The 24,634-nt window shown below is 42.5% G+C and overlaps 1 protein-coding gene across 3 annotated transcripts in view; it reads left to right on the top strand.

Annotated features, from left to right (window-relative positions):
* Positions 1-228: 228 nt before the first annotated feature.
* The window catches only part of AMMECR1 (AMMECR nuclear protein 1), an 80,505-nt gene continuing 56,099 nt past the window's right edge, over positions 229-24,634 (top strand). The window contains exon 1 of one of the 3 annotated variants that reach the window (XR_012662767.1): positions 229-776. Coding sequence is in view for 2 of the 3 variants with exons in the window: in XM_075107238.1 (XP_074963339.1) it covers positions 316-776 (461 nt within the window). In the remaining variant the exon portion in view is untranslated. The remainder of the gene's footprint in view (positions 777-24,634) is intronic. The other 2 variants (XM_075107238.1, XM_075107237.1) reach the window with 2 other exon arrangements.

Here is a 24,634-nt window from a genome sequence, read left to right as displayed (position 1 = left end):
TGGCTCGGCGTGTGCGAGGGGAGGGGAAAGGCCGCCAGGCCCCGCCGCGGCCGCCACACCTGCGGGCCGCGCTGCCCCCTCAGCCCCGGCCCTGCCAGCCGGGGCCGCTCGCCGGGACGCTCTAACGCAGCTCTCTCTGTCTCTCCCCCCCCCCCCCCCCCCTTCCTCTCCCTCCTCCTCTTCCTCCTCCTCATTCATTCTTCCCCCTCCCCGCCGCCCTCCTCCCGCCCCCTCCCCGTTGCAGGCGGAGCGGGCCCGGCAGGAGGCGGAGCGGGCCGCCGCACGTCCCCCGGCCGGTCGGCCGGCCCCCCCGCCATGGGTCGGAAGCGCTGCGTGGGGGGAGACGGCTCCAAGATGGCGGCGGGTTGCTGCGGGGTGAAGAAGCAGAAACTCTCCAGTTCCCCTCCCTCGGGCTCGACCGGCCCGGGAGGCGGCGGCAGCGGCTCCCACTGCGGCGGGGCGGCGGCGGCGGGGGGCGAGCCGGGGGCGCTGCCCCCGCCGGGGGGCCCCCGCCTCAACGGCCTTGGGGGGCTGGCGGGGGGCGCCGCCGGCTGCGCCCTCTCCCCGCCGCTGCCGCCCAGCTGCGGCGGGGGCCCCGCCGGCCTCTCCCCGCCGGCCGCCTCGCTGCTCTCGTCCCCCGGCGCCGGCTCCGGCGGGCCCGGCTGCAGGAAGATGGTGGTGTCGGCCGAGATGTGCTGCTTCTGCTTCGATGTGCTCTACTGTCACCTGTACGGCTACCAGCCCCCGCGGAGCCCCCGCTTCACCAACGACCCCTAGTGAGTATCGCCGCCGCCGTGCCCCGGCCCGCCGCCCCGAGCCCGCCCTCTCGTGTGCGCCCGTCCCGTCCGGCTCCCCCAGCCGGGCTCCCTGCCGGCATCCGCCTCCTCGCCCGGCACCTTCCCGGCCGCCGCCGCCCGGCCCCTGTCCTCGCCTGGCCCGCCTGACCCGGGGCCCGGCCCGCGGGCGCCCCCGCCCCGCGGCCGTATGGGGGCCGGCGCTGCCCTCCCGCGCCCGGCTCGTCTCAGGGAGCGCCGCGCTCCGCCGGCGTGTCCCCCGCGTTGGCCGGTCGCTCTGGTAACCCCTGCCTCCCGGCCCCCTGTTCCCGGACACCCCAGCAGAACCCCGCTCCCAGCAACCCGCCTTTGTGTGAGCGCGGCGTACCGGGCTCCCCGCTCTGTGCCCCGGCATGGGCTCCGCGGGGCCCGGGCTTGGCCGCGATGTCCGGCTGCGGACACTTCCCGCAGCGCCCCGTGGTCAGTGCCCGCTCCCCGCTCCCGGTTGTGTGCAGCAGTGCCTGAGCAGACCGCTCCGTGCTCCTTTCACCAGTAGTCCGTAGTGGGACCCCTTCACTGGGCAGCCTCTCTCTGTCCGTGTGTTCTGCATGAGCACCCCTCCCTCACCGGTGCTGGGTGGTGAGTACCTAGTGTAAGAGACCTGTTGTGTGAATCCTAGATTTGTGCACACTGGTGTACCAGTAGCTGTGCCAGGTGCTCGTAATGCCACTTTGGTCTCAGGCTGTGCGGAGTCCTTGCTTTGCAGTGACCCCTGAAGATCACTCGACATTAGGCATCCTGAGTCCCCGAGTAATCCACCACATCAAATTCCCAGAGTTTTCAGCAGATCACATAAACACCTGTTACTCCCATTCTCCTCCGCCTCCCAAGCCTCCTTGCGAGAGCCTCCACCAAGGGCCTGCTGCGTTCCCATCCCTGGCCACTCTTGTTCAGTGTGTGTCTTGAACCCAGTGCCCTCCCGCCTTCGGAAGTGACCCGCCAGGACGGCGTGTCGGCACCTGCAGCCTGCCTGCACCGGGGAACTGGGCGTGCAGTTGCAGAGTTCAGACACTTCAGTGAATAACTCCTGTCTGACAGGAAGTTACTTCCTCTCAGCTGGGATGAGTTCCTGAGTGGCGGCATGCTCCAAGTCTGTTTGAATGGAAAGTTAACATAAGGGGTTGTTGAAATTAAGTTTCTGCCTTTTTACTTTGCTTATAAATGGGATGGAGCTCATGTGGTGTTTCCAAGCTTCAGCTGAGACTCGAGTGTGTTGGTCCACCAGAGTGCATGTCACTTGTTTCCCCTTATATATAGCATGACTATTGAATCTGTGAGAACCCGTACTTTCATGGTACCTAATGAATACAAATTTTTTGTGTATCCTAGACCCTTGTGCACCCCCACCGATGCAGCCTGTTTCATTAATGAGATGCAGTGTATGCTTCTCAGTGTTTAAAATAATGTAATGTATTAATGATATTATTTGGAGTCCTTGCTATTCTAACACCCAGGATCTATACATCTCTTGCATACTTTCAGCTGCTGTCATGACAACCCAGCTCTGTGGATTCCTACTTAACCTGCCACCCCAGCAAGTCTTCCCTATATGCTCTTCATAACTCCTATGTGATTACATCAGAGTACCAATAATGAAAGGAGGGCAGGGAGACTCCACTGTGAGTTTCTTTACCCAGGTCTTTTGTAAATCCATGTCTGTCCTTTTGTAGATACCAACTGTGTAGGAACTGCTGCTCTAAGTAACCATTTTGCTTTGCGCTGTCCTGTATCTGTTCTCCATCCCAGACCACTATAGGTTACAGCATCAGCTTTGTGCCTTTTCACTCTTTCGTTGCTGTAAGAGAGTTGAATTCTGTCTGTGTCCCTCTGTTCCGGTATTACCTTGTTGTTATTATGTTTTGGTTTTTTTTAAATTGTAATGCAGAATGTTTTGTTGAACAGATTAGTGCTACTGTCAGTGGAGGAAACTGAGGCAGGGGTGAAGATCTTGCCACTGAAATGTTCTTCAGTAAGCACTTTGATTCCTCTTAGTCAAGTAGATCACTTGACCTTTCTTCTCCCACTTCCTACTTTGACAAGAACACAGCAGCAAATTAAGTAAAATTATTTGTATTTTTTCTAAAATTTGTATGTGTGCTTAAGTGTTCCTCAGATTTAGTTGCTAGACGTGGTGAAAAGTTACTGCTTCGATGGACTTCTGAAAATGGCACTACCATTAAAATTAGTGACATCATTTCTGCTTATTCCCGTGCTTGTGTCAGCATGCACGGCTGTACAGATTGAGAAATGATCTAATCAAATTTTATTTTTTTCCCTGGTTAGTTTTCACAGAGATTGGTTCCCTTTAGATCATGGGCTTCACAAACACTTGTGCCTGCACAAGTGTGAGGTGGGAATAAGCAGACAGATGGCAGAACTGCTGCTTTCAGCAGCCTGGTGAGCTGATTATGTTTGTGCAGTTGGGGAAGCAACTTTGAAAAAGTTGATCATTATTACATGGAAAATTCTAGGTCGGTGAATAAATTGCTCCTGCTAAGTGTTCAGAGGCAGTGTGACTTCTAGCATTCAGAAGATTTGCAGATAGTCTTATCGATAACTGGGTAGCTCACAAAGATATGATGTTGTCTTTGAAGCTGAGCTTCATCCTGTACAGCAAAAAAAAAAAAAAAAAGCTGAATGAGAGCTGGTATTTTTCAGGGAATGTGTGTTGCAGCTTTCTGCCTCTAATCCTTTTGGAAGTTTTGCCTGTAGACCAAAATATGTGTTCTAAGAGTAGTAGTCTTAAATATGAGTTTGTATGTGAATTCTAGAAATATTTTTTTAAAAAATTACATTAATTACAGGGAGGATGAAAGACCTGTGAGCAGGTATCCTCACACAAGCATGACTCATATTCCTTGCAGGTCTTTGAACAATGAAACTGGGTATGATCAAAGAGAAGCAGGTGGCTGAATCACTTGGACAGGGGGTTCTGGTGCGTTGTCTTTTGAACAAAACCTGCTTGTGACACCTCCAGATTTTTATAACTTTGATGCCGAGATGAGGACTGTGGCAGGGCTCGGAGGGAAGGAAATTTGCAGTTAGTAGGAATGAGATGAAATACCTGTTTTGAACGGGTGCAGGTTTTACACTGTAGCACAGCCCATACATGAATGAAATAGTTCACATATTCATGTCTCTGACTGTAGTTCTTAAAGGCCAGGATACAGGGTGTTGGTCGAGGGCATTGGTCGGGAGCTGTTGGGTTGGAGAGAGTGACTCATGGAGTCAAAACAAGATAGCTGGAAGATACTGAATCTGTCCAGCAGTGTCTTGGTGAGAACAGGATCAGCAAATCCTTCCAGCCACAGGCTTGTCCTTCTCTTGCAGGCTTCCATTGATCAGCCAACATTTTATTCTATCACTGTCTTAATTGAAGAGTGTTCTTTTACCTATAGTTTTTCACTTCACTTTGAGTTGCTCTCCAAGCCAGCCCTTCCCTTCTTCATGGGCTATGTTCTGCGGGGTATTGTGCTTTCCCCTTGCTTCTACCAGTGTGGTGGCTCCCGAACTATTGGTGGGGAAGGAATGTAAAAATTATCCTGGAGGTGTGGAAGCGGATACAAAGTTTGTAAATTGCTGCCCCATACAAAAACTGTTGCTTATACAAAGTGTCATTCAGATGCTATTCTTGAAACTCAGTTTGATGAGTGAAGTTATGGAACACTGCAATTGGTGAAAAGCAGGTTTTTTAAAGTGGAAATAGAAATAAATTGTAAGGGGATGCAGCAAGGGTTGTAAAAACTTTTTACCCTCCTCATTTAGGGAGAAGGAAAACTTAGTAGCCCTTTTTCCTATGTTTGTTACCTTTCTGGCACATAACTCACATCCCTTGATTTCCTTTCTGGTTTGGTCTTGTGTAATGCACCCCATGCCCCCATGATTGGTGGAAACACTACTGTGTCCTGCCTTTCGTTGTGGAAGTGGAAAAGGGCCACCCACCAGTGCAGAATGGCTCAAAGTTCACGATACTCGCTACTGTTCTTCCGGTAGGAAAGTGATTGAGCAGAAGTGCAAGTGTGTGCAAGAAGGTTGTGACAGGGTGGGAAGGGTAAGTGTGCGAAGAGGAGGTCAGTTGAAGCTGTGCTGTGGGGAATGAAGACTACTTTTTTTTCTTAAAGGTTCTCACATCTCTGCTCACTGTAAAGATTCCCTTAGCACACAGAAATCACCCTTCTGAGTGTTTGATCCTGCACAGTGCCTGCGTCAGGCTCTTCAGCTTGCCTACCTAATGTTAGTGTCGACGTTTTTGTGGGGAAGACGTACGGCAATCCAGCAGGTTAACTCATTTGCCAGTTGTTTGCTTCAAGTCCCTTCCTGAAGGTCGCCTGCTAATGAACAGAAATTATTTTACTGGTGATCACCCGTACTTGACGTAGTTTGTGAGGAGAACCATTTGTTCTGCCCCTGTCATCTGGCACATAGTAACCAAGAACAAGATTTTGCAGCTGGAATGGCTGCCTGTGCCCTGCTTCCCATCTGGCTGAGGAGCTCATGGGAAAGAGGTTTACCATGAGTGCCTTGCATCGAATGCCTAGAACGATGGCTTGCTCATATCCTCCTCGTCTGGCAGGGGAGGACTGTGCCAGAGGCATTAAATGGTGTGTGTATAGCTGGCCCACATACCTGCGGTAGATCTGGTGCTTTGGGGAGCATCAGACCTGCTGTGGCTGCACAGGCTGCCCGGCCCCTGCACGCACGGAGGCTCCCACTGTCAGACAGAAGCATTGCTGGCAACCACGTTCTTTGCCACAGGAATGGTCTGTATGGCTGGACCATCTTCTGTGATTGAAGCCCTCTGGATTAAAATATTTTCTACGCGATATCCAGTCTTGACCTAAAGACTTAGCTTGGAAATCCATCAGTTCCTTTCTTCATTGATGACTTGTAGTATCTTGCAGCAATGGTTCCCTTTGGCTACAGGGCAGAGATATAGATACAATGCAGTGTTGATGTGCCTAACCTTTTGTATTTCATTGTGTTTTCAGGTCTAAGAACTGTCAAATCATATATTCTAGAAGGGTATGGGGTAGCAGTACTGCACTACCTTAATTCTTCATTACTGAAGTTTGGACACATTTAAATTCAATACAGTTTAAAAACATGGAGCTAGCTAATCTTGTGCCCATTAGTTTTCACACTCTCAAGAAAAGTTGTGATTCTGCTCAGTGTGTGTACATTGACCCTGTAGTAAAGAAACGGTTCTAGGGTTTGTTACTGGCCATCCAATTTTTTTGCCTTAGTTACTGTGTCTTGATACTATGTTGGCACTAGTGGTGGTGATTTGTGAGTAATTTAGACTGAAATAGTTTAAAATCTTCCTGTGTGGTCCCAAAGTTGATTTTTTCCCAAGACGTTAAATTACTGTCTAATGTTTGCTTTTAAGGCATTGAAGAAAAATTGGGCTTGTCTGTAGGTGTGTACTTATTCCTTACACATACCTGTAAATAAAAATGTTAAGGCTTGCAAGTTCATAGGATTACATGCTTTTCTCAATTTCTTTTGTCTTGGCTGCAGCCCGACTTCCGGTTGTAGTCTCTACAATTTATTGTAACATTTAAAGTTGGAGCCTTGTGCTTGACTCCTTGCTTGCCTTGGTATATGTTTTGTTACAAGCATTTTTGTGAAACTTTGCCTGGAAGCTTACCAAGGTAGGAACTTCATATTGTTTTTAAAAAAGGGAACTTTCTTCCTCCGCAGTGCTAGCTCAGGATTCAGCTGTACTTATTGACATTGCTATTCTTGATGTCAGAATTTTGAAATTTTGTTGTTTCTCTGCAGGACTGAGTTGTATGGCATTGGAGACTTACATGTGTCGCAGACTCTGTGCAATAGTTTGTATTTATTGTCACACTCAGTAACGTTACACAACAGCTATAATAATTGCTTGGTCATGGCTAAAGATCAACACCAGTCATAAAACAAAACAACAAAAAAAAGGCAGACAGAGAAGTGTTCTCTTGTGTCTGTGTCTGTCTGATTTCATTCAGTTTTTCATGTATATGTCATGTTGGAATATGAAGTGGTGGCTCTTTCAGAGAGGCATTCTGTGGTAGACGTTTTAAAAATCAAGTGCAGTAGAAAATGTGTATTTTGGCTGACATTGGCAGTGCTTAGCAGGGAATTCCCAGCATATTTGAAAGCAGGACTGGTGCTTGGTACGGGTCTTGGTACAGCAGAGGAGGAAAAGGGATAAAGCTGCTTGGCTTCAGAAATAACTTATCTTTGCCAGTAAGTTCATCTTCTGATATGACTGGTGAATGGAGAAAATATTGCTATGATAAACTCCAGATTAGGTTGAGGGCTTTTTCCTTCAGAAACTCATTTTAGTGAGCTGTTCTTAGGTTCAGATGAGATAGTTTCTATTAGTACAGGAGATCACATCATAGACAGTCTTAACGATGGACCTTGGTTTTGTTTCTTCAGCTAAAAGCAGTTACCACAAAGTTGTAATAAATGCTCTGATTCACTGCAATACTAGTCTTGCAGAAGCTAATTGTTTTCACACCCCTTGTAGGGTGAGGAGGAGCCAGCAGCCACCTCTCCCCGTGCCATTGGCCTGGTCATTCATTTTTATTGCCTCCTTTGTTTTAGTTATATTCATATTTTTGTCATATTTTCTTTTATTTTATCTCATACTGAGGATAAGCTCCTGATAAAGATTTCCATGGGTTTTGCAAATTCAAATTTTGACATTGTTTTTGACATTATATATTCCTATTTAACCTGTCTCTCAGCCTGTGAGAAAAATGTGTTTTGGGTCTGGATTTGCCTTACTTCATATGCACATCTAATATTCTTTGCTAGAAATTGTTGAAGTTAATGATTTAAGAATGCAAATATTTTATTTGGAGTTACTAAAGAGTGCAAAGCTCTGCCTCTCCTTCGGTTGTGAGTTAAACGTTGTTTCTTATGACACCTTTATAATAGTAATGTTATCTGGCATTGAACTCTAGAACAAGAGGAATCTAGTGGCACTTTTTTGTCATATCTGTTAAGAAACAAGTAAATATCATCTAAGTATATGGACAGTTCTGTTATCAAACCCTAAACAGCATTTTAACTGCTCATCTCCAGATAGTTAGGGAGTAGTTGCTGTTGTTGACAACTAAGAGAGAACCAGGAAACAAAGGTTTGGACGTCGAGGCTAGCTCAGTCCACTTAGCTTAAAGAGCTAGGCTGTGACTGGTCAATGAATGAAATATATTTACCTAGTCCATAGTTTTTGGTCTCAAGACTCATGCCATAATTAATGGAGCAAACTCTGTATGCCAAGCCATCTATTTTTACATTAAGTACTTGTTTACAGTTAACTGCAGGTTTTCCGTAGCGTCAAATTATTTCTCTTCAGAAGTAGAAGTGCTAGCATGTTAACACGGGAGTTGTTTGAGCCGTATACTGGTGGTTTCTGTGGTAAGAGTCTCTATGGAAGGCAGGAAAAATGCAAATAATTTAAAAATAATAGTAGGTTCGTCAGAGTGTGGCCAATACATGAGCTGTTGCTAGGCTGGAGGCCAAAACAAGTCCAGTCAGGCCCTGACCCTCATTAGCAAATCATTATGAAAATATTTGACCCTTGTTATGATGTTCATGCTCCTACAGAGTGGGGTATTATATTGCTACTCAGTTTAGCATTGCAAAGTTTGCATTTAAATAACAAGATGGGGAAGCCCTACTGCAGTTATTTCACAAATTCTCAAAAGCATGTCCTTAATAACAGAGAATATTAGGGAGTACAATAGCCATAAAGTGGAACATAGCTGTTAAGTTGGTCCTAGTGCTGCATTCAGATAGCACGTAGTTAATAATTTGAACGTGGATTGATGCATCATCTAGATTTCCTTGCTGTTTGTTGGTACTGTGGTATATGTTGACTGACCAAAAGCTGTGGTGACTTTCAGCCCGGCACTGTAAACCACAGTAGGTATCTTTCCTGGGCTACTTGTATGATCTTTTAAAAAACCCTTCATTTTCATAACTGGGATCTTGTCAAAAGGGATCAGTGCAAAGAGCTTAATTTGTTAAGTGGGATATCCCCCTGCTCTATTGCCATGAACATTTATTCGGTGAGATATTTGTTGCATTTGTCACTTCTCTTCACTCCTGCTGTCCCCCTTCGGGACTACACATACGTTTCTGTGCCTTATAGGATGTCTTAAATACTTGTGATCTGGCTGGGCTTTGATAGCTTCCTGGAAGGCAGTGCTTGCTGTGAGTATGTGGATATTGCTTTGCCACACTGAGTACTTGCAGCCAAGGTTTTTAAAGTGCTAATTTAATGAGAATGACATCTTATGGAACACAGAACAGCTCGGCTGAGTTGTGGCAAGGTCAGCGGGACAGCAGCAATACAGAGATGAGTATGTCTTCCAGAGCACTCGTGCCTTTCTGTGTTCTAGGGAGTGACTTCTCACAATCCTTAATGCCATAGAAAAATCTCATTTTATGCCCTTCTTCCCATTAGCTTGAACTCTGTGGCATTTTCGGCAAGGTCCTGCCCAGGGCTGTGGTGTTTGTAATATATAAGCCATAGACATACTCCTGTAACTTATCCTTTGCCCCTCTGCCAGCAAAGATGTCTCTCTCCAGGCTTTGCTGGCACATGATGGGTTCCGGCATCGGTGACACTGCCTGCTGTACCGGGTGGAACTTGGAGTCCATGTTGAAACAGAAGAGAAGGAGGAAAGGATCCTTGTCATAATCTTCTCCTGGTCAGCATCAGAAATACTCTGCTTCATCCTTTCCAGAAAGTTAAATAATTTCCCTTGTTCTCCTTGTGGTGTTTTGCACAGAGATGGGAATTGTGTGGATGAAGCTCTAGAGTTCTTGAATTTTAGGTGTATTAGGAAAGGTGGAAAAATGTGTGTGATCCCCCACTAATGGGCAACAATGTGGGCCAACTAAATAAATCTGGTCACTTCCAGACCCTTTTCTGGATGACCGTAAGGATACGAGGGCTGGGTGCCACACCATTTTCCTTACCTAGCATGTGAGCACAAGGATAAGTTCAGATGCCAGTGAATGGCAAGTTGCAGGGCAGTTCTTTTCTGTATAAATAAATGTGCTAAAAGATTGACCTTTGGGGAAGATTGTGTGCTAGGTAGAGGTCTCTTGTAAGCTTTGTAAGGGGAAAAAAATATTTTACTAGTCTTCAGTACTTTTAATTTGACTGCCACATTAAGCAGGCAATGGTTGTCAGCCAGAAAAGTGTTGCACCGGCATTCTCCAAGTAGTCTTTCTGCAGAGAGAGTATTGGAGGCTGAGGAGGTGGTTGAAAAACCCACAGAAAAGGTGTAGTCATAGGGAGGAAAGAAGCCTTCTTCAAAGACTGCTGCAGTGCCTGAAGGGAGTTGAGTAATTGCAAGTGATGTATCCCTTATGCACGAGGGGAGCAAAACTTCAGCAAGCCGCGAACCCAGATGGAAAAAACGCAAGCCAAGCGAAAGAAGGCAAGTTCTTTTGGTACAGTGTTGTACAAGCAGTTATCCAAATGCTGGAAAACCAAATGGAAATGTAATATCAAGACTAATCCCTATTGACATGCTGATAGAATGTGAAATTCTAGTGATTAGACTCACCATGAAGAAATAGGAGCATAATTCTGGCTCTAGTTCAGTTCAACTGGAAGTGAAGAGTAAACAGAGGCAGGTGGCAAAAATCTCGTGTGGGATACCCACCACCACAATATCTGAATTCCTGTAAAACACTGAGAATAAAAGTTGAGAGAAGATAAAGATTGGTGGTGTTTGTTTGGAAGGACCGCTGGGTAAAAACAAGCATTAAAAATGAAGGGTTACGAAGAGCGATAAGTAGAACAAAAATTACCTTTCTCTTGTTTCACAGAAAAAAGATTCAAGTGAGACAAATATTTCCGTGTACCTTACCATTATGGTCTCCTTTCACCTCAAGGATAAGTTATTGCAATTTGCTGTGCTTGGACTATATTTTAACATAGAAATCTAAGCCACTGCAAAAAGTAGCTCCCGGGAGCGCCCCTTTTCGGGAGAATATGAAATCTCTGCTTGGTGTTATTTGCTGCCAGCTGCTCCCCCCCTTGCCGCCTTTTTTGGAGGATTTCAAGGTGTTACCTTTTTTTACATATGAATGTAAGTGGCTTGGAAAAACCTAGTCAGACTGCCTACTACCCCATACCATTCTGCTAATTTAAGTGTGGTTTTTTTTCTTCTTTAAATGTGTCAGAGAAGCTCAGCAGCAGATGAGTCTTATTTGTCATAAGCTGGAAGTAGTTACGCTAGACAGGATAGATGAAGATAGAAGGTGATGAGCACTCTGCTGGACAATGTGTTTTGTGCGAAGTGGTTGGAAATAAGAAACTTCTCCCTGCTAAATAAGTGGGCTCTTCCTGAATGGTTCCTAGTATGGTTTCTGTAAATTTTTGCAGCCTGTTAAAATTCATAAATTGAATTATGAATGCTATAGGTCTGATTATTTCTGAAGTTTTCACTGAAAAAAACTGTTTAAAAAACAAAAGGTCTTTGTTTTTTTTTTTTTTTTCACCAAGGAAAAATGCTAAGCCATTGAGACAGGCTTAGATACAGTTTCATCTTAAAAGTCCATATGCCACAAATTGGAGATGCAAGATATTTACTCTTCCTCTGAGCAGTAGTCATCCAAAGTTATGAATCACACAGACATACATCCAAAAGTTAAGCAACGCAAGCATAATATACTTTCTTGGTTGTCATTTTATGTAGAACGTTTAATGGAAATTGCTCTGGAGGAGAAAACTAGAGCAGTCCAGTGAGGTCAGTGACATTTTAATACTGAAGTTTAGGTTTTTGGAGATGCCAGAAATTTCTTGGAAGTTGCCGTTGCAGAGAGATTAGTAATCTTCAGATGGTTCCACAGATAAGGCCTCTATTTGTTTTTAAGTGATTGAATAATAAGAGGTAATCTTACATGAAAACATTGATTGGCCGTTGGACCTCTGAGTTTTTGTAGGGTTTTGCAGGTTCTGTCCGAGTCCTCTGTATGCAAGTTATTAGAGGTGGCAAGTGTGACTTGAAGGATAAATCACTGCAGTGAGCTTTGGAAGACTTGTGTTTTATTCCTGACCATATCATTACAGTGGACAAACCTGGATGAGACCCTCAATCTCTCTACCTTGTGTTCTTACTGAAAAAAATAATGGAATTCAACTGACTTTTCTGTGTTAAGTTAGAGTGAGAGGGACTGTACAAATTGGCTGTTGTTGTGATTGTTCTTTCCCTTGACTGGATTACCCCAAAAGGCATGCCAGGAAGCTCTCCAGACTCGACTTGGGATATTTTTGCCTAAATTGGCAACTTGGAGGCATACCCTTTTTTTTTTAACTGTTATCCATTATATCTGAAGTGACTCACGGTTGTATTCACGTTAGCTTGAATGCTTCACAGGCTATTGTTGCTGCTCAATTAAGTCACAGAATTTTCAATGAATATTTTTTCAGGATAGTTTTCTCCTGGGTTACCCTGACTAAGAGTTTGGGTACTCTTAGTCACAGTATCCTCCTCCATCTTTTTAGGCTACTGTTCCGTGAATTCTTTCTCGGAGAATACCTTAGACAGTTTAAAATCTGCTAGCGCAAGTTGAAGACAAGACTTTCAAAAAATCATATTGCATAACTGTTTCTGCTCTAGACATCCTGTTTGTCCTAGTTGCATGAACACCATTCTTTTACAGACATTTGAGAACTGAGAGGAGGGTATAGTTGCCTGTTCACTGCCCTGTTAGAGCCAGTAAACTATGGTTCTGTAGTGAAACAAGATTCCTTGATTTACTGAATATTGAAAATGGAGATGAGCAGAAAGAGGAGGTGGGGTGGCAAGGAAGGTACAGACAGTGGCAATATAATGATACTTCCCCAAATGTTTTTCTAGTCTTCAGCAACTTGCACTTTGGGATGTCTTGAACCAGAAGTGATATCCTTTATCAGTAATGCTCCCCGACACCCCACCCACCCCACCGCGCCAGCAATGGGTAACAAAACTTTAATGAGGCAAAGTTGGGAGGAAGATCAGAATGCTATACAGGAATGATTGAAATACTTTAGGGACTATACTGTTGGAATGAAAACCAGTATTTTATAAAGCAGCTTCATGTACTTCAGGATTAATTAGAAGCTGATGCTGTAAGTTAGGAGTTTGTTTCCCTCCTTAGTGGTTTCCAGGAATTACCAGGTGACTGCCAGTTGTCTCTTAGCCTTCATTATACTATAGGTATGTGGCTATTTTGAGGAGAAATTTTCAATAAAATAGGAAAGTACTAAATACAATTGTACAAGAGGGTGGCTGAGATCTTATTTGTAAAATGTTATGGTTCTGCTACTCTCAGGAGAAAGACATTTTCTGTTTGCAGAGCAGGGCATTCAGAGTGCCTGGAAGAAGAATGAGATCAGCTTGCAAAGGAAGACGAGAAGAGCTAGGCTGCTTTAGAGGATCAGAACAATAGCTGAGAGGTACAAAATTTGATTGGGGGCAGTGTGTATGTATACGTGTGCATACATACTGGTGTGTGTGCACAGAGGAAGAGATAGACAAAGGGACACAAATTAGCTCTTTAAACTAGATGCCAGTACTGCCAGAAGAACAAAAGGATATAAAATAACTGTGAATAACTTTTAGATTTAGAGCATAAGGTTTTGACTTACTGGAGCAGTATGGCTTTATAATAACCTTTAATATGATTAGTGGGGGCAAGCAATCCAAACAGTTTAGATAGATCTTGATCACTTCATGATAAGAAATATACGATGCATTGCTGTTGGAAGTGAGCTTAATAGATTGGATGGTTTAAAAGGTCTCTCATTCTCTCTGAGTTCATTGGGGTAGATTTGCGCTTTAGGTATCAGTGTGGGGTTTTTCACCTTCTCGTGGCCCCCTGTGGAAGAGGACTGATGGATGGCAATAATCCTGGTCCCTTAGTGGCATCTGCTTTGGTAATATGTTCTAGATTGATAAATCTTCTGGTGATGAAGTTTTCAAGACTGAAAACATTAGTTTTGCCATTGAAAGTCTCCAGGTATCAGGCTATTGTGACAAAGTGTATCTTTTCCATATCATATTATTGTCAGTATATTTCTAGCTTAAAATTTCCTTTTCTTCTTTTAATTGATGCTTGCAGATCTTGGTAAATTGTTCATATCCTGTTGTACAGCCATAATATTAGTAATGATCCACAGATTCTTGTGACATAGTTCAGTGCTGTCACTAATAGCTGCTGTGTCTGAATATGGGGGTAGGTCTTTTAAACTGTGATGCTGATGCTTTTTTTTTCTTTTAAAGGAAAGATTATTACTGGAGAAGAGTGAAGGTGTATGAAGTTTAATATCTTGTCTCTAAGGTCTGTTAGATGAACTTTCTGTAGACAGCTTCTGATAGAAAGTGGAATAACTTTTTGAACAGATTATTTGTTTCAGTGTGAGTTCACAGATGCCCAGGTTGGCTCTTTGTGACCTGTTTAGGTCTAGCAGGTTTAATAACTTAGTAAGTGGGGTTTGTTTTCTAATAAACTGTTTTGCTTTGGCAGAGGAACTTTTGCTGTTCTTTCCACCCTGCTTTTGGCTTGCATAAGATTTATGTCTTTCTTGAGGTGGAGATGAATAGACACAAACATTGGTCAGTAACGGAGCTCTGTGGAAGTAATGAATTTGGAGAATGTTATGTGTATAAATAATTTTTCACTGCATTGGAACTGAACTGTAACTCAGTAATGCTTCATTCCAAATAGGGAATGGGGATATTGCTTTTCTGAACACAGAATATTCGCTGTTAATAAGTGTTGCCAAAATGAAACCCAAGGAAATGCCAATTCAAATGGCAAACAAAGTATTTGTTAAGCAATAATTTTTTGAACTAGTGATACTGGAGACTTTACTACTTGACTTTAGCCAACTAAAATGGATTTTGATTTGCACAGCAATTCATGACAGCAAAGAAATGGAGCAGTTTAGGAGTACAGGTTCTATGAAAGAGAGTAACAGGGAGCTGAAATGACAGGCTCACCCTGAGGTATCTGGGGAAGTCAGGGATTCCACGTTTACTTTGAGATGTCAGAAGACTTCTCATTGATAGGTTTTGAAATTGTGGTATGTGAACAACTGGGTTTTGGTGTTGTGGTGATTTTTTTTTTTTAAACAAACCAACCAAACAAAAAAAAAACCCCAAACCCCAAACAAAAACAAACCAATCAACCAAAAATCTCCAAACCAGTGAAGTGAGATAGGTGATTCCACAGATGATATGTTTGTTGTTTATCAGTGTTTTTAAATGGTGGTTGTTCTGTTTCCCCTCATCCCAAGGATGGCCACTACTACCTGTGGTTTGGGCTTGGATGCAGTTGAGGGAGTGGCAGCCTCTAAGGAGATAAAACTGGAAACGATGGTCAGAGGAAGAGTTTGGCTTCACACCATGAGGTAAATCGCTGAGGTGGAATGTGCCACCTCCTCTTCACGTGTATGCTCTGGCACAGAGCTGAGCGCTGTTGATGGGGTGGATGCTGTGCCAGTGGCTGTACCCGAGCAAACCCATGTATGTAAATCCATGCTTTAGTTTTCAGTAGAACTTGCCTATCACAGTGTAGACCCACTGTGCACAGGTTACAGAAAGAAAAATAGGTGTCAACTTCCAGCTGTCAGGTCTGGTGAATAAGGATTGCAGCCTGGAGTCTGGTCAGTGAGTGAGGCGATAGTTGAATTCTTCTGGAAGACAGGAAAATAGGAAGCCTGGCACCTTGAAGCACTGCAAAAAGGAACAACTTAGACCTATCTGTTGTTTTCAAGGAATTTATAGCCTTTTTCGTAGTCCTTTAAAAGCCATCTACCATTTTCAGTGTGTTGATATTTATAATCAATAGGCAGTAGGATGGCTGACTCTTTAGTATTCTGGAATAAAGATACATCTTCAGTGGTTTGGCCTTTAGAAACTTAATTGACTAACCAATGTGCAGATTTAATAACAAAAAAATTATTGCCTTTTAGGTCAGTGATTTGGTCCACAGCTGTTTTACTGCAGTTAATTCCCAGAATAATGATTGAATTATGGTGTGTGGGATCTGCTCATGGGTAGTGAGTTGTTGGGAGCTTTTTGGTAGTACACCAAATAACTATCTTTGACAAAACTAGCAATTTTATACTCTATATTTTTGTGACAGAGTTGTAACATAGAGTTATTTTCAGAGAATTCCGGTACCACTTTTGAAAGGCTATATATATTTTGCTATAATTTTGTGTTAGATAGCTTCAGAAATGTTGTGTAATTTTCAAAGTTAATTTGAAAATGTAGTTAGCTTTTTGCTTTCATGTTTTGTTTTGTTTTTCTTCACTAGATACCAAAGCATGAACACACAGGTTTTAATGCCTCAAAATAAAAATGCACCATGGTTATTTTCCAGTGTTTCCAGACTGATGAGATGGTTTTTGACATTCAGTTTTAATGTTTGAAGGGATCTTACTGAAGGTGTTCTGTACATAGTTACACATGACTGTTTGTATGTCATGTGGTGTTTGAGAGACTATTTAATTTTAGAAAGAAATGTTTAAGCTTTGTGGAAACATTGTAGTTTCTTTGCTTGAGGTTAATTCTGGGTCTTCTAGAATTTTGTTTTCCTCTATTATTGTTCGTGTTGAATAGCTGACTCCCTTGTGCAGTGTATTTGTATCCGGTGAGCCACTTGAATGACATTATAGAACTGGCCTGAGTTTCACAATCTGACTTCACTTACATACCAAATCTATTGCAGTCATAATTAACGGTGTGACTGTAGTCTGCTGGTTTGGGGAACTAATGGGAGTTAAATGCAGCTTTTGGATGAGCCTGCATGTCCATGACAAACAAAACATGCTCGTGTATGTGCCCCACACCCTCACTTGTACTTACTTGCATTGATCAGTGTGTGCTTGCTGTGCTGTTTCTGCTTGATAACTCAGCAGCAGATACTCTACTGCTTTTTGTTAGGCTATGTTTTTTTGCTGAGTTGTAAGACTTTTTTTGCTGAGTCTTTTAGCATGTTAAATACCAGAGCAGGCTTAAGGGATTGGGTCTTCCCATGCAGTCTGGGGAGGGATGGGACCCTAGCAACCAGCCATCATTAATTTTAGGCTGCCAAGAACCGCAGCTTACTTTGCTTTAACCTGAATTTGTTTTCTGCTCTGAGAATGTAACTGCTCTCCTGGTTGAGACCAGTGGCCTGCTATTGTCTCCAGCAGTACTAAAGATACCACTGGAGAGAAATGCTTGAGTTTCAACCTGGGGTTTTTTTTGTGGACTCACCTCAGTGACTTTTTCCTGCTTTTGGCACCATCAGCATGTACATCCAGAAGCTGTGGAAGAAAAAGCAATCACATATGACAAACTTTCCTTCGTGTATCTGCTGTTGGCAGAATTGCCAGTGTTTGCCCTACATCCAATTCCCCAGTCATCAGAACAAAACTTACAGGCTGGAATATAAGGCTAAACAAGGTTATGTGGTTCCCCCTCCACTGAGTTCATCTGGGTGCGTCATGGTGCTTTTAAGCACGTAGTTGCAAACATTGAAATGTACAGCAAACCTGTGCATCATGGTTTTAAGATGAAGTTTGCCAGGAGCCTGCAATATGTAGCAGAGGAATGTGCAGGCTGTCACAGAAAGTCTTGAGCCCTTTTTGGGTGGCTGAAGATTACACTTAAATTTTTTTTTCTGAAATAATCCCTATTTGATCCATTCCATAAGGCTAGCTGGTGTTCAACCCAGATATTCAGTGGATCCAGCAGCTTAGTCCCCAAGTTCAGAGCGATATGTAAACTGGCACCAGCGGGGGGGAAGGGTCGTGGTCTTGGTAGGATTTCCTTCTACAGAAGCTGTGCATACTTTTTCCAACAGACCGTAGTTGTCTATGTGCACACTGATCCGATCCGCTGTTACTTTGCAGGGCTGGAAATCACATTTGCTTTTCTGTAGTGCCAGTCCCTTTGGGGTCTTTTGTGTGCACCGGAATTACACTGGCAACCTGTTGCCCAGCAGTTCTTCAGTTTCATGTTTGGAACTGTCCTGTAAATGCCTGGTCTGGGTGAGCTATGCCTAACTTGTCCGTTCCACCTAATGCCTCCTCTGTGCTTAATTCAAACCAACCCAGTTGCTCTGAACTATAAAGATAGGTGTGAAAGTCCCCCCAGTTGCTTCACCAGTAAGACCAGAAACAGTGTGTTCACCGAGCTTCTCTGCATTGGTGCCATCATCCTTGTATCCCTTTTTCACCTTGGTCTGTCTGCAAGAGATCCCACTGGTTTTTCTGGTTGGTTTCCTGCTTTTGATGTAGTTAAGTAACTTTGCAAGGTGCTACCCAAACATTTTTAGTTTCTTATTTACTGTTTACTTGTGAATTACCATGTGTTTTATAGCCTCTTCTGCTCTCATTAGGCAAGCTTTCTGTTTTTAAAAGCTGACCTCTCTGATGCCCTCCTTAACTCCCTTATTCAGTCATGCAGGATGTAGGATTTTGTTGCTGGGGCTGAGGTATTCTTTTGTCTGCTTTTGTTTTATCTTCTAACTGTGGTGAATGTTTTACCTGGTCTTTTAACACAGAATTTTGACTGCTTTTGTGTGGTTTTTTCTTTTTTTTTTTTTTTTTTTTGGGGGGGGGGGGGGGGGCGGGTATGGGCAGTGTGTGGCAGGTTTGCTTTTAACAGCCTCTAGGCTGCCGCAGCCTTTTTGCTGTTCTGGGTTGCTCCTTTTAGGCTTGTGTGTGTTTGAGTTGATTTGTTTGTTTGGGGTTTTTTTGAGGGGGAATGGGTTGGGAGGATTACTAATTACTTCCAGGTTTTTACACTGCTCCCTTTCTTGAAATTCATTATCCATGTGACAAATATTTTTACTGCCTGCTGTATTCAGCTACAAGGTTGCATTGCAGGCACAGTTACAGAGCAGCTTTCCTATTGATAGCCTTTAATTAGGTCTTGTGTACCACTCAAAACCAAACCAAAAATGGCATCTTTTCATGTGGGTCCTAGCACTAATTTCCAAGGAAGCAGTCATTACCTGGGGTGGGGTGAGGAATTATCTACCTGTCATTCTGATGAGGCACAGGGTCCACTTTATATCAGGAGATTTCTGCTCCCCCCTGCTATTACCTTTCCTAAAATTGTAACTTTATAATCTCTCTGAATTGGTAGTACAGTTGGTAATATGCCTCTGACTTGATTATGTGACTTAAACCATAAGAAGTTTATTGGGTTTATCTTCTCCTAAAACACTTTATGCCATTAAATGTTTACATGTTCTTTACATACAGTGCCGTTCCCCACCTGCCTGTTGTTTGTCGTTCCTGTTAGAACTGCTGAGTAAGCTGGTAGTCTCTGTTTTAGACTGTATTGATTTGTCCTCCTTCCACCAAGTCGTGGAGATACTTGTTGCTTTGAGGGTGTCAGGTGAGGCCAAGCATTTGGTCTTCCTGTGTGCTACTTCTGAGGTTTCTAGCAGTGGTGTAGAAGCGTTTGTGAGTTCCAGAACTCCTACCAGCATGCCAGTCTGGCTGACTCTGGCATGACTAATGTGCACGCCTAACAAGTTCTTCCTGCTCCCATCATGCCTAAATCCTGTCCCTCTGTATAATTGACTTCCTATCTCAGCCTCCCTCTTGGGCCTCGAATGTGGAACTGACAACATTTCTGAAAATAACACCATGAATATCTTGAATTTGTCTTCTGCTTGATGGCCTGAGCATCCATCCCGTGTTTCCATACACTACTGTTACTAGCACGGATCCTGTGGACTACTGTTGACTACTTGGTGATTCAGCAAAGGCAATATAGACGCCCTGTGAGGTTGCTCTTTTGCATCTGATGGGCGATGTGCCAGCTGATTGTCAGATGCCACAAATACAGCTGGCTTTGTCTCTAGTAAAGCTGTCCGATACCCCCGCCTGCTTCTTCCTCGTCTTGAAGTCAGTCTGCTACAAGGAGGATCCCTAGTTCACCAGGGATATGTAATATGTAATATCCTGGAGGGTGGATTGTTTCTAAGATATTGGCTCTGACCCACGTAAATGCTTGAGACGGCAAAAGACATGATGAAGCATGGAACAGAAAACAAGTAGGCAGCATGAGTGTGCCTTTTCCAATGGCGTTGCTCGTAATCAATTATAAAACTGCAGTGAGGTTCATGCAAGATAGTGTTTTGTGGTGGTTGTTTTTTTAACCTTGTAGATTTTATTCCTTGTAATAAAAGCATAACCCTATACTTGTCGGTCTTTAAATAACAGTGCATTTTTTGGAAGCAAAATTACTATATTCTAGACAGCGCCTCTCTACCCGTGTGAACTTGTGTTCGGTAAGAGACAGTGAAAGAACTGATGCCCGAAATGAGGATCCACTTAGCCCTGTGTGTTGTCTCCCAGGGATGGCCGATGGCAGATACCGCTGGAAGAATGTAAGAACAGGGGATGCCTGTAAAGATGCTGCTGTATCCTCCAGTAATTTCCCATACTAGAGCTATTGTCTTTGTGTTTATTGGTTATCTAATTGTATGGCTTGACACATTGACAGTGTGTAGTAACCAGTATATTTGCTCACAAAATGATGCTTTGTTATTTTCATGTCTGAAAGTAACTAAGGCATGTCTGCCACGTACTAAAAACGGGGGCCTCGATTAGATCCACTGGCTCTGTGTATTACTGCATCATTCTATCACTAACTGCAGCTTATCCCTCTTCCAAAGGGACCAGTGACCCGTCATCTGACCTGTTGCTAACACACTTCTGTTGCCTAAATGCTGAGTGCTTTTCTTGTTCAAGGTTAGCATGGTTATGTTTACATTTTGAGCAGTTTTGTTCTGTCTTGTGCTTTGCCTAATCTGTGAAAGCAGCAATGTGCCTGAAAACTCTTCTGCTTTTTCCAGCAATGTAGGCTGGTCTAATAAAAGTAATTTTCTTTAAAAAATCTTACTGCTGTTCCTTTTACTTTAAGCTATACTGCATGCATTTCTTCTTGTGGGGTGTAGATTTAAGCAGTCATCATCCTTGCCCCTTTTTTACTCCCCCTTTTGCCTCTTCCTCTTTTTTTGAGCTGACATTCCTGCACAGTGAAACAGAGCAGAGAAACAAGCTCGGTCTAAGATAAACTGGCAAAAAGGAGAGAGAGAATTTTAACCAGATCAGTTCCCCAATTGCATGTGTTTGTTCCAGAATGAGAAAGGAGGCTGTCTATCTGGGGATGGGAAGATTGGGTGAGGCTGTTTTTATTTAAGCAACAGCTCTGAACTTCACTGTTACTCAACCATCTCTGTAGTCATTTGTGATTTAAGGGGTGGAAAGAAATTGGGAGATCATCTAGTTCATCTGAAGGCATGATATCTCTGTATTTTATACCTGTGCTGACTGACTGACAGATGTCTGTCTTACTCAAAAACATCCAGTCTCCATAGAAGACATAACTTACAAACCACTGAGAACTCTGTGATTTTGAATCGTCTTTGTCAGTCTTAAAAGTGCTGTCTTTCATATGTCTTTTCTGTGGCAAAAATATAAATTCCATTTGGCTCTAACTCCAGCACTGGATTTCGTCTGCCTTTGAACCATTGTCTCATTGGTTAAATTACATGACTAAGTTCTATACAAGCAGTGCAATCTAGAGTGCATTGATTTAATAGTAATTCTGGTGATCCAAAAAATTAATTTATTCCAGCTGTAGAGTTGGTGAAGTCTGAATTAGAGGGCAAATTCAAATTCCGCTGAGGGTTGTTTTTTAGCTTGTCTTGCAACACTATCATGAGCTGCTTAAAACCAGTATCAAAATAATCAAATGTTAATTAAATTTTCAGAGGTATGCATTTTTAAAATATTGAGGTATACTTTAATGTATCTTGTTATTGTATAGTTCCTAGTGTTTCAAATCTTTGCATGCTACTGTTAGGCAGTGGACCTTTAGAATATGTAGTTTAACAGGAAGAAGTATCAATGATTTTTTTCAAGGAATAGTTTTTAATTTTTGGCTGAATTGCAGTCTCTACTGTCAGCTGACACCTTGGCATATAGGTTTTGTAACATATTACTGCTATAAAAAAATCCTGTGTAGTTCCAGTTTTTTCTTAGGTTTCTTCAAATATTTCTCATTCCTTTGAACTAAGTTCCACTTAAGCAGAACACTCTTGTGTGTTTCTCACAGGCTTGGCAAATTCTCACTTATTGGCATAAATTTTTTGTTCAGCTGCTTATGTTGTGCCCCTAGGTGCTTGTGTCTCTGCATGCGTTGTGCACTTGGCAACTAACAAAAAGCATTTTAAAGGGCCAAATGGATGGCTTTATGACTGTATGCCTAGTGTCTTGTAGGTATAAAGTGTGCGAATTTAATTAACAAAGTTATTTTCCAGAACAAATTGCCTGCATTTCTGCCTGCTTCTACTCATTCATCTAATATTTTGAAAGAACGACGTGTCTCAGAGTTATCTGAAATTCATTAAAACATAAGTTATGATTTGTCTGTAGCAGGAGAATCCCAGTTATAGCTCTAATAAAATTTTGTGTGACCTTTTAATAACTAAAACTCCTGGCTTTCACTGATGAAGACTAGCTGCTTCAGGTAATATATCAGCGGAACAAAAAAAAGAATTTATGAAAACCCAGCATCCCCATTGCTAATGGTCTCTGGCAGTTTGGGTAAAACTGTCAAGTAATCAAAAGGAAAAATTCATTATCTTCGTTGGCAACGAGAACAGACTTTCTTTTAAGGTAGTATGTGTAGACTCTAAAGGTAGGAGTTACGTGTTAAACTGCTGTCTGAAATCTATGCAAAACAATATTCTCTGGCTCCTGTTTTGTGGTTAATATGCAGCAACTACTTGTGAGCGCGGAATCGCTTGCTCTTCAGAAGAGAGTGGAAATGGTGCTGTGGCGCTAAACTTCCAGACTTTTAGTGCCTAGAGAATGCTTTTTTTTCCTCTGACTTTAAAAACTAATTTTATGCCTGAATCATCCTGCTAGTGATAGAAGGGGAAACATTATACTAGCACCTCAAAACTAATGTTTGCTGTGTTTTTGCTAGTGACTTCTAAGGAAAAGAATCTGGGAGCTGGAGCTACTTTGATTCCTTCAGTATCATCTTCACTATTCTTTTACAGGGTAGAAGTTCTGGGGACCTTATGCAGCTTTCCAAAACATTTTGGCATTCTCAACACATTTGGTTTTGGATATATTTTACTTCATGAAATCTAAGGAAAGGGTTCTGCTGACTGCTTTCAAAGCATTGATTAAAACAAAAAAAAAACAAAACCAAAAAGCTGGTGGAAAATGCTTTCACTGGAAATATTCTGTCTCACTTCCAGTTTGTAAGCAGAATGATCATATACTGTACATGAGATCTTTGGTGGTACTGAAATTGTTTCAACTTCAACTTGCAAAGCTTCCGATCATATGTTTTTAGGGTGGCTGTGTTGCATCATTTAAAATGTTTTTCTTTGACATTAGTATCTCTAATTCAGGACTAACTTGTTCCTCCTCAAGAGGAGACCGCATAGTGTTGCTGGGGGAGGATGAGTAGTGCCAGTCCTTTTAAGTGCTTGTTAATTTGAACACTTGTTATTTTGTTAACATGTTTGTTAATCTGACTACACTCGAACATGGGGTACATGGGTTTTGAGCTCATTTTTAGATACTGGAGCAGCATGTGGTTTTAAGTTACTTTCTTTGAAGATTGGGTGGGGAGGTCACTTTGGCTGGGACCTATCCAGTTCAAAACACTTAAAATGTAGCCAAAGTTACTTGATACAAACTATTTATTGGCTCAGATGCAGTATTTTACTGTTTTTTCTGTCTACTGCTATGAAAGGGAACATAATTTAATGTCTTCTAGGGTATGAGAAAGGTAGGAATAGCCAGGGAGAAAATACCGGTTTTGCTTTAATAATGTTTGTGAAGAGTTTTCGTTAACAAATCAATAGTTCCAATGTATAATCTGAAGTTAGTTTGAGTTGATTAAAAGTAATATAATGTATGACTAATAATAAAGGTGTTGGGGAAACAAAATTACATTTCTTAAAAATATTTAAATATGTCCCATAGAAAGTCATAATCAGGTGACTGCAGACTCTGAAGTAATGAAGTTAATAACTTGTAATGACACTGAATTGATTTATTAACCTCATAAAGTCTGATTTTTCTGCTCTGGTTCATAATTATGCAATTGGGGAAAACCAGTTTGCTTAAGTAGGCCAGAACATAAATGTGAACAGTTTTAGAATGTAAATATACATATTATTTTATAATTTTATTAAATGTTACAAATTATGGTGTCTTGATAACCTAGAATATGTCAGCACTTGTTCTTCATTGCTTCTGACATTAGAGCAAAGGTTTATCTGGAGGTACAGTCCTTACTCTGGGTGTTTAATAAGCATGTGTACTGTCTTGAAAGATTAAGCATTATTTTGATAAAAGGAGTTAAGTCTTCACGTTTGCATTCCAAAATTCAAAATCCACTTTCTCGTAACTTTTTACTGAGTTTTGGGGAATGTGCTGAATGTTCCAGAGGTTTTAATCAAAATGAGGGTTCCAGAATTTATGAAAGCAAATAGTGAGCCATTTAGGGAGAAAGGCCTCAGCCCTCCCTGGCCTGTAATGGGCATGTGGAATGCAATAGCTTGAGTATTACTCTTCCCTTCCTTTCTAAAGCTGGTCACACAGGGAGATAGATTAAGTGTGAAAAAGAAGGAGGGAGGACACAAGTGGAAAAGGAAATGGAAGGGGGAAGGAAAACAAGGGATAAAAATACATGAAATGCAGAAATGAGCACAGTGGGCAGAAGAAGGAATTTTGAAGCGTAACAAGTTCAGAGTCT

The sequence above is a fragment of the Phalacrocorax aristotelis genome, chromosome 11, assembly GCF_949628215.1.
Source record: "Phalacrocorax aristotelis chromosome 11, bGulAri2.1, whole genome shotgun sequence".
Classification (NCBI taxonomy): domain Eukaryota; kingdom Metazoa; phylum Chordata; class Aves; order Suliformes; family Phalacrocoracidae; genus Phalacrocorax; species Phalacrocorax aristotelis.
The sequence above is the reverse complement of the archived record's forward strand: the minus strand, read 5'-3'. Positions and strand labels throughout refer to the sequence as shown.